The sequence below is a fragment of the Myxine glutinosa genome, chromosome 9, assembly GCF_964187855.1.
Source record: "Myxine glutinosa chromosome 9, kmMyxGlut1.1, whole genome shotgun sequence".
Taxonomy (NCBI): Eukaryota; Metazoa; Chordata; class Myxini; order Myxiniformes; family Myxinidae; genus Myxine; species Myxine glutinosa.
Genome location: NC_136269.1, coordinates 21,866,930 through 21,884,733, shown reverse-complemented (window position 1 = coordinate 21,884,733; position 17,804 = coordinate 21,866,930). Strand labels below are relative to the sequence as shown.

The window sequence follows — 17,804 nt, the reverse complement described above, 5'->3', positions numbered from 1 at the left end:
GCCCCCAAAGCATGTTGCTATTGCTTACGTGTAATGGTTCCAAGGGTAAAATGACCTTAGCAACCATTTCTTTGTTTTTCGATGACATTGTCACCAATTTCTGCTTTCAGATATTAGGAGTATCCTGGTCGATCGCTGAATTAACGCCCGGGGGGTTGACTCAGCCTGTCATCCTTCCGAGGTCGGCAAATTGAGTACCAGCTTGCTGGGATGAATGATCACGGTGTGTACCCCGATTCAGAATAGGCACACTGTATCCCTGCGCATCGTCAGAGCGTGACCAAGGGTTGGCGTCAGGAAGAGCATCCGGCCATAAAAACATTGCCTCAAACAGGGAACCATGATTGTCATGGGGCCCGCAAGACTAACCCCCGCTCTAGCAGGGGAAAATGGCCTTAAAACGATCATTCATTCATATTAGGAGTATATCGAAATCTCTCAGGCCTAGTTTTGACATTCCAGAGCCCCAAAACCTGATAATCTTGCTTACATGCCATGGTTGCTAGGGTAAAATGGCCTTAGCAACCAATTCGACGTATTTCTTTGAGTTTGTATGAATTTCTCAATTTGCTCAATTTTCAGACTTGGGAACAATTGATTTTGTGTTCAGGTACATCTTTTGAACATATTAAGGAAGGTTTCATGTAGTCCCCGTCTGGAGACTATGGAACTCAAAAACAAAGAAGAAAAATTGGGTATGGCCCATGGTCTATACGTGGGATTCCTTCCACACAAGCTTGCTTTTCCTTATGTACAAATTTATACCATCTCGTCTGCAGTTATCATACCCATCCTCTCACCCCGGTACACAAAATCCTGTGGTAAGGCAGTTACCTTTAAACAAACCAGCCTTCTCTTCTGAGAAAGCGAATCCGACTGAAGGTAACCTCAGGTCATTCCAAAAAGCCCAGAACAAGACAGTGTGTGTCCACTCTCAGGAAAGCCAGAAAACAACATCTCGGCAACCTTTTCTTCAAAGACGTGGTGGGGCCTTGTTAAGTCTGTCTTGGAAGTATTCCCCCCTCCATCCCTCCCTCACTTGAAATGGCACCACAGCTGTTGCCACTTGTGAGAAGGCTGAATGCCTCAATACTGTGTTTGCTTCCAAATCTTGTGTACCCACTGTTACGTGCTCCTCCCTGACCCCCTGGTCACGGTGTACCTCCGAGCTCCGAGAGGAGCCACGGCAGAAAAATATGTTATTCTGTGTCAAAAATCAATAGGGAAACCACACCAATGGTTATCAACAAACAAATATTGTATTAAAAATCACACAAGAATAACGATACAACAATAATAGCAATCAAAAGTACAATCAACACATCTTATGATGGTAGCATCAGCTAGTATAGGATAACTCGCTGTGCTCCAAGTGAGTGAAAAAAGAACATTCCCCAATGTCTCTACAGCTCAAAGTTGATCCCCTCCAGTTATCATTAGAGCGATGTCGAATCGAAACCCGAACCCCGTTCAGATGACGGGCCCGGTCACACCGCCAAAACAGCAGAAAGGCTTATGCGGCCGAAGCGGCGCAAAGAGTCACGTGGTCCAAAACTGCACAAAGCAAACTCAAGGTGAATGGGAAATCCAAAGGCGCCACTGCGTAAGGCAAACTCAAGGCGAATGGGAAATCCAAAGGCGCCCTCCAGGTCTGAACTTTCACGGCTCAGTCGGCGAACCGCAAATTAATCTTCCAAAAGCCACGGTGCGCACACACACATCAGATACGTCTGAAAGCGGTGGAAATGGCTGACGAAGCAAATACCTTGCTTGACGCGCGAAGCGCACGAATCAAAATGGCCAACGGCTCGTTCTCGAGTCGCAACGACCCGGCGATGATTCTTCAGAATCCCAACGCCAAACCTGACACCCAGGTTATACTCCACTCCACAGTTATACTCCACAGTCACAGCGATAACCCCTATCGCAGGAATTCCTATCCAGGAAATTCAAAGTTCACTCGTGACTTGCTCGACAACGTTCGATCCAGAACGCAAAGCAACTCGGCTTTCTTGTCCGACTCGACTCTCTCCGCCCTCTTTCTTCTTCGTCTTCCGGTTCCCGATCCGGTTTCCTGTTTCATTTAACATTAACCTTTTTACCTTTTGACAATAATAATGGCTATTTCCCTCAAACAATAATCTATATATATAAAACAGTTTGTGTGTGTGTGTAATGTTACCGATAGACTCCTGAACGGAGAGGCTCACGTGCTTGATATTTGGCATAGACATGGCCATTGAGCCTGGGAAGAACATGGCCTACCTAAAAAAAATTATTTCATAATATTTTTTTTACCATATTTTTACCTCAGCGCATTTCAGCGAGGAATATTATACACGGAATCTGAACCGGTGGCAGAGCAGCACGCTGATTCGCTCAGAGCGATCACGTGATGTTCCAACCTTGCCGCCATAATCTCACAGTTACGCGTTCGCACGTAATTCAGAGCGAAAAGCGATTACGTTTTTTTCACATTTCAGCGAGGAACATTGCCATTCACACCACATAGGTTTTTTTTTCTTTCATCTTTAGATCCATATTTTTAGCCATAACGTCAAGGCTCGTTAGCTACGTTAGCATAGCTAACGTAGCGTTAGCATAACGTAGCGATCCTCGCTCAGGATCTTCATCAGGTTCGCGAGCGAGTTAGCCAAAATGTAAAAGTGAAAATATATCGAATGACCATTGCCATTCACACCACATAGGTTTTTTTTTCTTTCATCTTTAGATCCATATTTATTGCCATAACGTAGCGCATTATGGCTCGCTCGAGCTCGAGTTAGCCAATCACCTGGGAGCATGAGGCCACGTTGGCCATGCCCACGACACGACGCAGAGTTGCAATCTTGACAAAGACTGACTGTGATAAAGGCAATGGCACCGAAGAAAAGAAATTTGTCGCGTTCAACCTCCCGAGCAAGGAAAATCGCTGATCGGAGACTCCATGAAACTGATGAAGATACTGTTCACCATCGACAAGCCAATCAAGAACGTGTCTCTAGATTCAGACAGCAAGAGACAGAAGATGAGAGAACGGCACGTCTAAACGCCAATCAACAACATCTGGCGAGGGCCAGACAGTGAGAGACAAAAGATGAGACAAACTGTATTCAAACAAACTGTATTTCCCATCCACACGGCCATGTATTCCTATTAACGTTATGTAAAGTACATAAATTGTGTGGATTACATCATTTGTGGATGTGATCAATTGCCAGTAACCATCTATATCCCTCCCCTTCCCTCCTCCCCCTCCATTTCCCCCCTCCCCTCCCTTTCTCCCCTTCCCCCTCTCCTCCCTCATTCCTCTTCTCCCCTCCCCCTCCTCCTCCCCCTCTTCTCCCCTCCCCTCCTCCCCCTCCCCTTCCCGCTACCCCTCCCCTTCCCGCTACCCCTCCCTTTCCCCCCTACCCCTCCCTTTCCCCCCTACCCCTCCCTTTCCCCCCTACCCCTCCCTTTCCCCCCTACCCCTCCCCCTCCCCCCTACTCCTACCCTCCCCCTACCTTCCCCCCTCCCCCCGTTCCCCTCCCCTCCTCCCCCTCCCTCCCCCTGCCTTTCCCCCCTACCCCTCCCTTTCCCCCCTCCCCCTACCCCTCCCCCCCCTCCCCCTACCCCTCCCCCCCCTCTCCTCCCCTTCCCCCTCCCCCGCCCGGCAATGCCGGGTACTTCTGCTAGTAATAATAATAATACATAGAACCAGAAATGTTTCAAGTGGATGAAAACCACAACACCGGAAGTGACGAATCCATAACACCACCCCACCCCATCCTCTCTGATCAAAATGCTCCTGATTACTGTGTCATTCCCAATTGAGAAGGTGGAAAGGTTTCTGACAAACCTCGACTCCGATTGTGGAACAGGCCCAGACGGCATCAGTGCACTGATCCTAGAAACCTGCTCTGCTCTTGCCATCCTCTTTGTGCGCTGTTCATCGTCACAAAGGTGGACGAAGGTTGTGTTCACTCCGTTAATATGTGTTTTTTTGGGTTTTTTTGGGCTGTGCAGAATATTTCAAAAATTGTGGATGATTCAGCCAAAAATTGATGGACAGGTTGGGTGTGTGACTAGGAAGCACCACTAGGAAGACCATTTTTGCCCGCAGAGCAGGGGTTGGCCTTTTTTGGGCACCGTGGTCCCCTTTTTTTTGAAGCAATGTTTTACGGCCGGATGCCCTTCCTGCCGCCAACCCTGTTAGTCACCTCTTGCGACACACAGGGAATTACCAGTGAACTGGTAATCAATTTGCCGACCTCGGAAGGATGAGAGGCCGTGTGAACCCCCCTGGCGTTAATTCAGTGATTGGCCGGGATTCGAACCCAGGATCCCAAGCCAGCACCCTAACCACTAAGCCAACACCAGGTGTGTGGGGGTGTGATTAGGGTGAATCGATTAGATTTTGGTGAAGATCTGAATCGGGTTGCGAAAGTTTTTAATTTTGTAAGTGATTCTGGACCATTGAGAAATAGGGCCAAAAACGATATTTCATATTTCAAAACGTTGACGAGTTATGACAAAACAATGGCTCGGCCTATCGGTGTGACACAAAACGTAAACTGTTCAGCCTTGCAAAGGCATGCGTTCCACTGAGTGCCATTCTAGTTCTCTCCGAGTCAATTTCCGTCTACCTGGAAGTCAAGCAACATCACTGCAATACAAAAACATGTTGCAACAAGAAAGAGCAATTGGAGATTGCAGACCCTCGCCAGGACGTGTTTATGCAGTGTATTTTGTGTCGTATTTATTAGCTGCTGTGTTTGTGTGGTTTATTGACGATGTAGATTTATGTTCAATCCAATATGGCTGCCTAGCCACGTGACCGATGACGTCAATTAAATTCTTCCATAAAATTTTTGTGTGGATCACGCTCAATAAATTTCAAACTGATCGGATAAAGCGTTCTAATTGTCTATGACGTCACAACGAAGGCACCGATGACATCATCATGAATACATTGTTCCTCATTGGGAGTACTTGACAATGAGCCATGGTTACATTTTTTCCATGGAGTGGTTTCAGAGATAGAGGTGCAAACTTTTTGGCTTTTTTTTTCCGAGATGGCACCTGTACCATGTGACCTATGACATAATTATCATTTAAAAATTATCCAGGAGGAAGCGCTCCTCTGGTAAATATTTCGTGTCAATCGGCTCAACGGTTGCAGAGAAAAGCATACTCGCGTTTTTGGCGGACAAACAAATGGACCCAAATGCAATACCCTCTCCTCTGGCGAGGGTACAAATGAATCCTCAAAACTACAGATGTATTAGCTTGCGTCCAATTATGAGCAAGGTCATGGAATCCATCATTGCAGTTGACGTAAAATCCTTCCTTTTCTTCAAAGTCCCGATCTCAGATCATCAGCTCGGTTTCAGATGCGGTCCATTGGATCGACGATAACCCGGGCGCCCTGTCTGCTCGTATTAGTTTGTGGAAGTCAAAATACCCCACGGTGTGTCCTTTGCAAAGATTAGCCGAGTTATCACTGGAAAATTCCTGCTCTGACATACAGAGGGCATTGGGGGCAGTGCATCAGCAACACGGTTGGGCTGCCACCAATGATGATGGCAAGTGCTGCACACGAAATGAATAGCGCAGGCTTGTAAAAGAGGTAGAAATGAAGGAATACACTTCCAGCAATGCTTCCATAAATGGGTTTTTAGCCGCGTCGCAAGACGCTGGTCATAGAGTGCCCTCTGCTGTTGTTGTTGTTCTTCTTCTTCTTCTTGTTCTTCTTGTTCTTGCAGAGAAGACAAAACCTCAAAGCTCCACCCATTCTGGGAACCATAGCTCCACCCATTGTGGGAGAGGCTTCATATAAACAAATATCCACCATTTTATTAACTCGCATAGCTTTGAGGCCTGTTTTGTAGGCCCGTGGTGTCTTCCTCTCTCACACAGTTTTATTTCAAATCAAATTCGATATATCGTTTCATTTTACACAGTCGCTAACATAGTTTTAGACTCGGTTGAAAAAAAACGGGAAGAAAATCCGATGGAAGTTGCCCTTTATAGAACTAAATGAATTCTCAAAGGCTTGTAACTTCAAGTCCATTGAGATATATATTTTTTAAATCGCGGCATGGTCAGTCATACACCGCCCGAAATAAGAGACGGGAAAATGCCGAGATATATATATTTTGTTTAAATCGCGGCATAGTCAGTCATACACCGCCCGAAATAACAGACGGGAAAATGCCGAGATATATCAAAAATTCGTCCATTTCATGACAATCGTCACGATGAAATATTTAATTTATACATCGTCACAATAATGTGGAGAGAGGAGCATAGCTTCGTTCATGTGTCGCCACATACAGGAAATTGCCGAGATATATTTTTTTTAAATCGCGGCACGGTCAGTCATACACCGCCTGAAATAACAGACGGGAAAATGCCGAGATATATTAAAAATTCGTCCATTTGATGACAATCGTCACGATGAAATATTTAATTTATACATCGTCACAATAATGTGGAGAGAGGAGCATAGCTTCGTTCACGTGTCACTACACACAAGAAATTGCCGAGATATATTTTTTTTAAATCGCGGCATGGTCAGTCATACACCGCCTGAAATAACAGACGGGAAAATGCCGAGATATATTAAAAATTCGTCGCCACACACGGGAAATTGCCGAGATATATTTTCACTTTGCACAAAAATAACATCAAGTAATCGAATCAATAGGAATGTCCTGTGCCTATAACATCGACATTATAGGCACAGCTGCATCTAGGCATTGTGTAACATCGACGCGGCTTTTGTTTTAATTAAAACTTTTTGTACTTGTTAGTCTATAAAACCCAAGCCTGGTATTTGGCATTTTACAACGGGGAAAAAGGGGTTAACTAACGTCACAAATGCAGCTTTTCTGCACAACTCATCAAAAATGGCTTCTTCCCTTCTCTCCATCCCTCACATTCTCCTATTATGTAGATATTTTAGACTTTACTAAGAGGAAAGCTAAAAACTTCACCTTTAATGACATTCCTGAAAAAAGGTAGAAGTAAACAGCTTTATTTTTGCCATGAAAAAAAAGAGCTTGAAAATTTTATGGAATTTCACACATTACACTGTAGAAGATGCAAACGATGAACTACAGGTAAGTGAGGAAAGGGGTTTCCATGAGACCAATTTGAGGCATGTGACTCCATCCAGGGAAATGGGTTCAGGTTCCGATTGCATCGTGGAGCACCACAATCCACAGGCATTTCCCGAGTAGACTCATTGCTGTAACAACACAACAAAGGTAAAACATTACTGCTGATTCACCGACTGCCATAAAGCATGAGTTCAGGTACACTCGAGTGAGTCTTGCTTCAATATGGGACTTGACGCGAACTTATAAGAGCTTCGCGTCTGTTTGTCGTGTTATAACTTCAGAACAGATTAACGGATTTCAATAAATCCAATTACGGTGGATTCGGGTACCTCCCAGGAGTGTTTGTGATCCCCAAAAAAATTTTTTTTGTTTGTTTTTTTGTTTTTATGGGTACATGGTAAACGCATGTCAAAACTGCAAATGAAGGTTGGTTATCCCTGCACAGATAGCAGGATCTCCCAGGAATCCTTTTTTTTTTCTTCCCCCATAGATTAGCCATCGCAGTAAAGATTGGTATTTCCGTCAGCGAAGCGACGGGTCTTGTATTCTAATTATTATAAAAGGAGCCGTGTCTGTCTGTCTGTTTGTCGTGTTATAACTTGAGAACCGATTAACGGATTTTAATAAATCCAACTATGGTGGACTCGGGGAACTCCCGGGAAAGTTTTTCACCCCAATTTTTTTTTTATATGCAGATGGGCACACTTGTAAAAACTGCAAACACCAACTTGTGATGATGCTGGTTATCCCTGCACGGAGGGCAGAATCCCCCAGAAATCCTTTTTAGCTCAACTGGACTATAGTCAGGTGCGCTTATGCGATCGAACAGTGTCCGTAGGTAAGTCAGTCAGTGAGTCTGTAAACACTTGTCATTATCGCTTGAACCAAACACACAATTTCAATGAAACTAGGCCACAAGCTTCCTATCTAACACCTAACGAATGTGTATTGACCATATCAAAATGTGCTCATTGTGGTGGGGGTTATTATGCTAAGAGAGAGGGGGGGGGGGGGGGGGTAATGACCCCCTAAAATAGGTATTTGCTCTCCTCTCCAGATGTACACACATGGTTTCGCCAAAGCTTCACAACCTTCATCACCCGTGATGTACCAAAGTTTTTGTAAAAAAAAATAAATCACGGTCTACGGGGTTGTGTGGGGGTTTGAGTGACTGTTGCTCCTGATCCAGGTGAGCTTCAGGACCTGTGGTCCTATTTTTTGTTCTTGCTCAGATTGAAACGGAAAGCCCCGTTTCTTTCAGCATTTACACAAAGGCAGAGACGAGGAGACCTCAGAGTTTGGTTTTTGGCATGGCTCGTGCCTAATACGTACCCAGACAGTTTGGTCAAAAGAAAGAAGGGGGGGGGGGGGGGTTATTATTTTTATTTTAGGAAATTAGGTTAGGAAATTATTTTTATTTTGATCATCCTCTTGGTGTATTGTTGCATCGTTATTCGCAATTCAGCAACTAAAAAGGCTGTGATAAATATCCCATGAAAAATCTCGCTCCCTGATTATACAGCTAGGCCGGTAACTATACACCGCCTAATTTTATTTTTTCCCATCAACAAAATCTGGTTTTTTTTGTCTTTTTTTTTGCAATTACACGAACATTGATATTCCCGTCAGCGAAGTGACAGGTCTTATATTCGAGTCTTAATGAAACAAAAGGGAAACTTTTGCCTCAAGTAGTTACTGTCCATACATAATTAAGCTTTTGGATCATCCACAGGTGTTTTGGGTTTACCTCTTGATTTGCTGCCAACTGAGACTGTATGTCTGGAGGGATTGGTACAGTGAGTAGATTATCCATGTCTGGACTTGGCTCATCTCCGATCAATATCTGGGCAGAGCACACATCATACCACAAAGGTGTTGACATTTTAGGGGTAAAAATGTAATATCCAATAACAAACAGCCTGAAAAGTGTAAAACGATCGTGTTCATTCCTGTTTCGTTTGTTAGCTTTTGTTTTGGTTTGTTGTTGTTTTAGAGCAGGAAGTTGGTAATTGACAAGGGTGTTGGCGATAGCTCGTCTACTCTTCGTGAAGGACACCATGGGATTTTTAACGTCCAACGAATGTTGGTAGACGTGACGCCCGTTTAACGTCAATCAGAGGGTATGGTGGCAGTTTATAGCTGGGTTGGGATTCAAACCCAGGCTAGACAGTTTACAGGTGAATGTGGGCACCTCTTCGCCATTCCATCAGCCCTTGACATTGTAATAACAGTTGCTAAAGTTTACATTTTAATATTAAATATATATGGATTTCCTACCTTTGGAAATGTCATTGGCCAAGCATCAAATATAGGGTAATAAGTAGAGTAAGCCTGGTGTTGGCTTAACCGTTAACGTGGCTGGGACAGACCAAAGAGAGGGCAGAGGGTGCAAAACCAAAAAGAGGGCGGTAGAATACAGAGGGCACCAATCCGTCTGCAATGTGAAACGAACAGGCCGAGACACCGAGCTTCGTCGTGAAAGATCCCAATGATTCTGAGGGCCTTGTTTTTTTAGCACGGCATCAGGAAGGGCAAAGTGTGAGGCAGGGGCACCAGCTGAAAGGGGAGAGCAGTACTCCAAGCTGCGAATGAAGGCCTTGTAGTTTGTCAAAGGTTCAGATTGGCCAAGGCAAGATTTTGCATGATGGAGGATGCCCAGCTAGTGGCTGGCTTCGAAGGCCACCATGGAATCGGGTCTGCCCAAGAAACATCATGGCTGATGTTGATTGAGCCTCAAAAGTTTGAGTGACTCATCTTCAAGTGGTTTGTTCAGGAAGTATATGGTAGGGTTTGCCAGACGGTCTGAGACAAGGTGGAGTGTGAGATGTCAGGGTTGAACGACATATTCCAAGTGTTGGACCGACTCCATATTGTAAATTAAAATTGACTCGTTTCCATATCGGATTTGTCCTACAATGGCGGAGGAGATCATTATTGCCACATTAAAAAGTAAATATTTAATTACAATGACCAAAGTTATCAAGTGAGATGACCTCTGTACTCTTCTATGTTAATTACCTGTATAAGTGCTTCACAGACTTGCTTAGCCTGTTCGTCTGCCTCCCAGGAGTGCAGTTGCCGCAAAATGAGGTACGTATTAGCATCCCGTACAGTTCGGCGTCCAGTCGCTGTCGCACACAGCTGCGCACAGTAAAGTGAGTAGATCAGCCATGTTTGGACTCGCAATTATACTCGACAAACACCAATAATGCAACCGGACCTTCAACAGATAAAACTACAAAGCCGCACAGTAAACTGCACAAAAGAAAGAACACATTTTAATAACTTAAAAAGAGGTTGTGAGATGGGTGAAGGTTAACATGGAAGAAATAAAAAAAGGTTGTGTGCAAATAGCGAGTTGCAAGATGAGCAATGACATCACGGGTGTGTGTCTGAGACCAGGGTCAGGGCTTCAAGTAGATCTCTCCTTCCACTTGGATCTGCCTCCCGCTGTTTCTCAGGAGGGAGGAACTGGAGATCGAGAGGCAGCCCTGTAAACACATAATCACAAATGACTTCATTCATTTCACTGATCTAACCACAAGATGTCACTAATAAAGGGTATAAAATACAACACAAAGATGTGGTTCATGATTGGTTGGTACAGAGGTTGGGGAAGGTTCTTGTTATGTAAATTATGTACACCAACGTGTCCAACTCCATTAAGTCATATGAGCTCCACTACATGTCTGAATGAATGAATGATCGTTTTTAGGCCATTTTCCCTGCTAGAGCGGGGGTTAGCCTTGCGGGCCCCATGACAATCATGGTTCCCTGTTTGAGGCAATGTTTTTATGGCCGGATGCCCTTCCTGACGCTAACCCTTGGTCACGCTCTTACGATGCGCAGGGATACGGTGTACCTATTCTAAATCGGGGTACACACCGTGATCATTCATCCCAGCAAGCTGGTACTCAATTTGCCGACCTCGGAAGGATGACAGGCTGAGTCAACCCCCCTGGCGTTAATTCAGCGATCGACCGGGATTTGAACCCAGGATCCTAGGATCCCAAGCCGGCACCCTAACCGCTGAGCCAACGCCAGGCTATGTCTATAATGTCTATCATACTAAAATACGCAATTTGGTGTCTGTCAGTCTGACCATGATACAGTGCTTATAGAAAGTCTACACCCCCTTTCAAAATTTCCTTTTGTTACCTTATAGCTGGAATTGAATCGGACTTTTTCCACCTTTGGTTACACAATGTAACGCACAACTTCCAAGTTAAAAAGAAATTCTACAAATTTCAGAAAATTTATTAAAAATACAAAACTAGAATATCTTGGTTGGATAAGTGTCCACACCCCTTATAATAGCAATTGTGAATTAGCTCAGGTGTAACCAATCACCTTCAAAATCGCACAGCAAGTTAATTGGTCTCCACTCGTGTTAAAATGTAGTGATTCTGATTAACCACCTTATTTAACACGTTACATTAGTTCTTCGGACCTGTTGTTTGTGTCGTTTATGACGTCCCCTAAAACAGTAAGTTTCTTGTTAAAAAATATTTTCAATTTTGTTTGATTGCCAGACAAACCGAGTTAAAAAAAAATAATATCGCACCCGTGTCCACAAGAAGCGGTTCACTTTGGCATTTTTAATATGACCCTTTACAATTGCCCTTCAAAACCCACAACTATCAGGGACGTCTCTTCACAGTGGTTGTACTCTCCAACACAAGTCGGGGGCCAAATCTTCCGCATTCTTCCCTGCTGCCCAGATTCGTCAGGGCAGCGCGGACACTATCAGAGTGCTGATTGATCCCCATGGAGCGCCTCTTTCTCCGTCTCTCTCCGTCTCTGTCTCTCTCGTTCTTCCGTTTCTTTCTTTCTCTCTCTCTCTCTCTCTCTCTCTCTCTCTAACTCTAACTCTAACTCTGTCGTTGCTCTGACTTTGTGAAGGCGGGGTTACACCATATTTGACGTGGGGGATCTTTGGGTCACTCCTGTGAGATTGCTCGGCTGTCTCCACACCGCAGGCTTCTTCGAGATCATTGTCTGGGGCTATACAACAACAACTCTTTATAACGCATTATTCACCCTTTAGAACCCATTAGAATTACCCTTTAGACCCCATTGGAATCCTTTACTATATTAAACACTGTGTTTAGAAAAGTTCTTCTTCTTCATTTTTTACCGATGGATTAACACAGGTGGAGGGCAAAGACAACAACACACAACAACATGCATTTTAAAAGGCCATTTTCCCTGCTAGAGCGGGGGTTAGCCTTGCGGTCCCCATGACAATCTTCTCCATTTTGCCCTATTTTCTGCATCTCTCCTTGTTAACCCCCTTGCCCGCATTTCTTATTCCACCATCTTTAGCCAAGTCTTTCTCGGTCTTCCCCGTCTTCTACTTCCTTCTACATTCATTTCCATCACTCTTCTCAACCAGTCACTTTCATCCTTCCTCAACACATGACCAAACCATCTCAACCTGTTCCTCTTCACAGCATCAATCACAGGCTCTATTCCCATCATCTTTCGCAATTCATCATTTGTCTTCCTCTCTCTCAACGATACTCCGCACATCCGTCGAACCATTCACATTTCCACCCTTTCCAACCTTCGTTGCTGCTCTACGTTCATTACCCATGTCTTGCTCCCATAAATCATAACACTTCTCACACATGCAGCATACACCTTTCCCTTCAGCTTCAACGACACTCCCCTCATTATCAGCATGCCATTCAATTCCCGGAACTTCTTCCATGCACATCTCACTCGAGCAACCGTTGCCGAGTCTGATCCACCTTCTCCATTCAGCATGTCTCCGAGGTAGCAAAATGTTTTCACACCTTCCAGCTTCACGCCGTCTCCAAGATCCAACTCAACATTTCCTCCATCTGCAGCTCCCTCGTGCACACCTTACATTTGAATGTAGCTGCCACACTGGTTAATGACCCTCTCAGACCACGACATTTTTGATGAACCCACTCAGCGCACATTGTACACTGAATGGAATTCACTCCGACACCCTTCCTACACACAGCACAAGGCCACTTCCAAGTTCTTTCCACCTCACCACATGCTTTACCACTTGCCATCACCTTCGTCTTTCCGATATTCACCTTCAGACCTTTTGTCTACATACATTCCTTCCACGTGTTCATCTTTTCCTTCAGTCCATCCATACTTTCCGCAATCAACACCAGATCATCTGCATACAACAACTCCCACGGTAAACCCTCCTTTACGTTCTGAGCCAGCACCTCCATCACAGCTACAAATAGTAGTGGACTTAGTACCGACCCCTGATGCACTCCCACCTTCACCTCAAACTCACCACTGTTCCCGTCCTTCATCCTTACAGCTGTGCGCGCTCTTTTGTACATTGCCATCACTACTCTGATCAACCATTCCTCCACTCGTAACTTCCTCAATGCCCATGTCAATACTTTACGTGGAACCTGATCGAATGCTTTCTCCAGATCAACAAACCCAAGAAACAACTTCTTCCTCTTCTCCATGTACTTCTCCTGCAACTGCCTCACAATGAAAAGCGCGTCTGTCGTTCCTCTTTCTGGCATGAATCCAAACTGCATTTCGTCGATCTTCACTTTCTTCCTTATCCTCCTCTCCAACACCCTTTCCAATACCTTCATTCCATGCTCCAATAACTTTATCGCTCGGTACGAGCCACACTCCAGAGGGTCACCTTTCCCCTTGTATAGAGGGACGAGGGTACTCAGTTCCCAATCCACTGGAATGCGGCCTTCTTTCACCACCAGATTACAGATCTCTGTCATTCTCTTCACACCCCAACTTCCTGCTGCCTTCAACATATCTCCCACAACTCCCGTCGGCCCTCCCGCTTTTCTACCCTTCATTGCTTTTATCGCTTCCTCAACTTCCTTCTCAGTTATCTTCTCTGCCGGTCCTAAAACTGGGTTACTCTCTATGTTGCCATCCCATTCATTCTCTGTATTCAACAACATTTCCATATATCTTTTCCATCTTCCTTTAATTCCATCTGGGTCAACAACGATTTGTCCCACTTCATCCTTCAAGCAACTCACCCCCATCACATCACACCTCTCTTTCGCTATCTGCTTTGCAATCCTGAATACTGCTTTCTGACCCTCTTCTGAATCCAAGCGTTCTCCGAACATTTTCCTACATGCCTCCTGCGCCTTTGCTACCTCTTTCTTTGCAGCCTTCCTGGCTGCCTTATAACTTTCATGCTCTGCTGTTTCTGCTCCCGTACCCTTCGCCTTCTGCCACTCCTTGAACTTCTTCCTCTTCTCGTCAATCCTCTTTCCAACTTCATCATCCCACCACCATGTTTCCGAGTGCCTCGGTGGTCCTTTTGTCCATCCACATACCTCACCAACGGCTCCCAACAGACTAGCTTTCATTGACATCCAACCACTTTCAAGCTCAACCACATCATCCTCGACCCTACTCAGCCTCTCTTTTAATGCCTCCCTTACTGTCACCTCTTTCAACCTCCACACCTTCATTCTCGGTTGGTACTTCACCCGCCGAGCTCTCCTCGCACCTTTCACCCTTACGTCGCAGACAACCAAGTGGTGCTGTGAAACAGCCTCCTCCCCCGGGATCGCCTTTGTGTCCCGGAGGTGCCCCCTATCTCGCCTACGCACCATCAGGTAGTCAACGGTTGTCGTCGACCCACCTGACGTGTATGTAACAAGCTTATTATCCTCTTTCTGGAACTGAGTATTACAAATCAGCTCCATCAGCAAACTCCAAAATCCTTTCACCTTCTCCATTTCTCACACCATATCCGTAACCCCCATGAACTCCATCAAAACCATCCATACTCCTTCCCACATGTCCATTTAGGTCTTCTCCTACCACAACAACTTCCTCATCTTTCACGTTTTCCATCAGCTTCTCTATCGCACACCAGAACTTGGCCTTCTCTTCATCGCTTCGACCAACCTGCGGAGCATATCCCGAGATGACGTTCACCAAGACCTTTCCAATCATCATTTTCACCATCATCAACCTATCACTCACTCTAGTCACACTCACCACACTGTCTACAAACTCCTCAGAAAACACGACACCAACACCATTCACGCCCTCCAGGCACCCTTGCCACACAAACTTGTATTTCTGTCCCTGCCTACCCTTCACCATTCTCACACCACTTCCCTTCCATCTCGTCTCTTGCACACAACATATGTCCACTCTTCTTCTGACCAATACTTCCACCACTTCTCCTGATCTCCCTGTCATTGTCCCTACATTCCATGTCCCAAACCTCAGAAACCGATCTCCACTTCGGGCTGTACCCTGCCCACATGTAGTTGTAATTGTCATGGTTCTGTTTTTGAGGCAATGTTTTTATGGCCGGATGCCCTTCCTGACGCCAACCCTCTTAGTCGCCTCTTACGACACGCAGGGATACGGCGTACCTATTCTTATCCAGGGTACACACTGGGCAAAGACAGACATAGCCAAATATTGAAGCAGCTTCACCACTTAAAAATTACTCTTCTCTTCGCGTGCTTGGGACAAGATTCCATACAGTTTGACAAATTCAGAGCCAAAGTACTGCTAAACTGCAGGTTTGTGTTCTGATTCCTGTTCCACAGTGTTCAAAATCTAAAATTCAATTGAAATCAAGTTGTTCCTTGATCGTAGACTGGCGTCTGTAGACAGAGATACAAAGTGACACAATTGCTTAACCCCACTTTTCTCTTTGCACACGCGGGTTGTGTGAGTCGTATGGACATTATAAAGGTTGCGCAACTTTCTGACATATATGTGATATTGGACCTGAAAAATGTGCAGCATATGGACGCCACTGCAACAATGTTGCGGTTTCGTTGACTGATATGTGGGGATGACAAAAAAAATTAAAAATAACCAGACTGAACCAGGTCTCACCTTCATTTTCTTCCTCCGTGAACTCATCTGGTCCAGCTAAAGGCAGCAGTAACCGTGGCAGTAGGTCCAGCTCATTACTCAGCAGCAAGGAATGCCGACCTGCCATCACCACGTTAACATGTGGATTTCGTTCATTCCAATGGGAGCCAACAGTCAAAGACACCTGATCTTTATTCCCTTTAGTCCCACGTCCCTGATCTTTAGCCCCACATCCCTGAAAATGATCCTCGAAAATTGTGCATTTTGGGTACGTAATCCACTTCAAATTCGGATGATATTGCACAACAATATCGGCTCAGAGAGTTCACAGAAAATCATGATAGATTTACATATTGAGGAACACTTTAGCCCAGAATTTGGAATGGTGGCACCTAAACACTGCATTCGAATGAGAATACATGAGGGGCAGTATATGTGTGCCTGCCTATTTGCTTACTGTGTTCTAAGCACAAGTTTCGTATGGCAGATATGATCCCAAGGCGAAGTGAAGAACAACTTTGGTACGACAAGAATGGCAACAGTCGCAACAGCAACAACCTGTGAAGGTAAGGATTGGAGGAGAGGGGGGAGGTGGAAAAGAGCAAAATATGAAAAGGAGGCTAAAAATGAAAATGATACAAGGAAGGTATTCAAAAAGATGGAACAAAATGAACCAAATCCCTCATTTCACTACATATCCAAGGGTTCTGCAAACTTACCCATTGCCATCTAGCAAAGCTTGTTGGGCTGCGGGATTCTGAGTGAGATTTCCTAATAGGGCTCCCAGTAATGGGAGGGGTGGCCGAGTCGAGACAGGTGACGCAAGAGAGGGACTGTGCGGTGAATTCGCCAGACACAAGAGGTCCACCACCCATTTCAGATTTGCACCTTTTCCTTGTTGCACTTCGTTTCCTGACGGGGTATTGTCCCCTAAGCCCGTACTTGACATCAAGGCATCCAGGACGTGAGCACATCCACGCTCGTTTCGACTCAGGTTGCTGAGCACAGCAGAAGCCTGAGACAGACATGCCAGTGGGAAAAGAAGAGAGGGGAGGAAAAAAAATATTTTTTTCAATTAATTTCACTTGAGGAAGAAAGTAAACAAATACATAAAGTTGTAGTTACAGCCGCGGGTCCGTTCCGGTTACCCGATTCGGGTCCCGCGGGTTACGTCAAAACGACCGCAACCCCTAGCTAAGTACACGGCCCCGAGCAATTCCCCCGGGCCTATTTGCCACGTTACACGACTAGAGGAGCCACTGAAATATCCGGACGATGTGCTGATAGACACACGTGCCTCTTCAATTCGGCCGAGCAAACCGTTAGGTCATATGGTGCAGTCTAAAGCAGCTTTAACCGCATCCCAAATACCCCGCAACCAGCCGAAACCACCATATGAAGCAGCGAGGCGAAGCAGAATTCACCTGAGATCAGGTATATTTAATAACAAGCAAGTGGCATTGGGGAAGGAAACAAGAAGCAATAACAACAAATAAATGATGCAATAAACCTCTTCACCCACTACTGCATCCGCGCCCAGGGCCGCCGAGAGGAGGGGGCGGGGGATGAGGGGGGGGGGGGGGAGTGACCACCCTGGGGCCCGGACCTAATAGGGGCCCGTAATTATTCTTTCAATTTTTTGTTTCATTATGGGAGAATCGTTATGAATATAATTACATTGCCATGCGGAGAATTATGCTATTTCCACCCTCTCACGTAGAATAAACTACTGTGGTAAGAAATTATATAATGATAATCGCGGGATTGACTAATGACGTAATGAACACAGGCGTGTTGGCCAAACACCGTCTGGATGAAATAGGTTAAGAAACGAATCCGCATCCATACTATAAAAGCCG

The 17,804-nt window shown here is 45.3% G+C and overlaps 2 protein-coding genes across 4 annotated transcripts in view; both read right to left on the bottom strand.

Moving 5' to 3' along the window:
- Positions 1-17,804, bottom strand: part of MRPL49 (mitochondrial ribosomal protein L49) — a 195,079-nt gene that overhangs the window by 154,038 nt on the left and 23,237 nt on the right. The gene's annotated exons all lie outside the window — the stretch shown is intronic.
- The window catches only part of HGH1 (HGH1 cochaperone), a 29,124-nt gene continuing 18,326 nt past the window's right edge, over positions 7,007-17,804 (bottom strand). For all 3 annotated transcript variants that reach the window (XM_068129481.2, XM_068129480.2, XM_068129482.2), the window contains exons 3-9: positions 16,665-16,960; positions 16,403-16,503; positions 15,967-16,065; positions 10,507-10,598; positions 10,126-10,248; positions 8,855-8,950; positions 7,007-7,235 (exon numbers count right to left, since the gene is read on the bottom strand). In XM_068129481.2, coding sequence (XP_067985582.1) covers positions 7,230-7,235; positions 8,855-8,950; positions 10,126-10,248; positions 10,507-10,598; positions 15,967-16,065; positions 16,403-16,503; positions 16,665-16,960 — 813 coding nt within the window. In that variant the 3' untranslated portion in view covers positions 7,007-7,229. The remainder of the gene's footprint in view (positions 7,236-8,854; positions 8,951-10,125; positions 10,249-10,506; positions 10,599-15,966; positions 16,066-16,402; positions 16,504-16,664; positions 16,961-17,804) is intronic.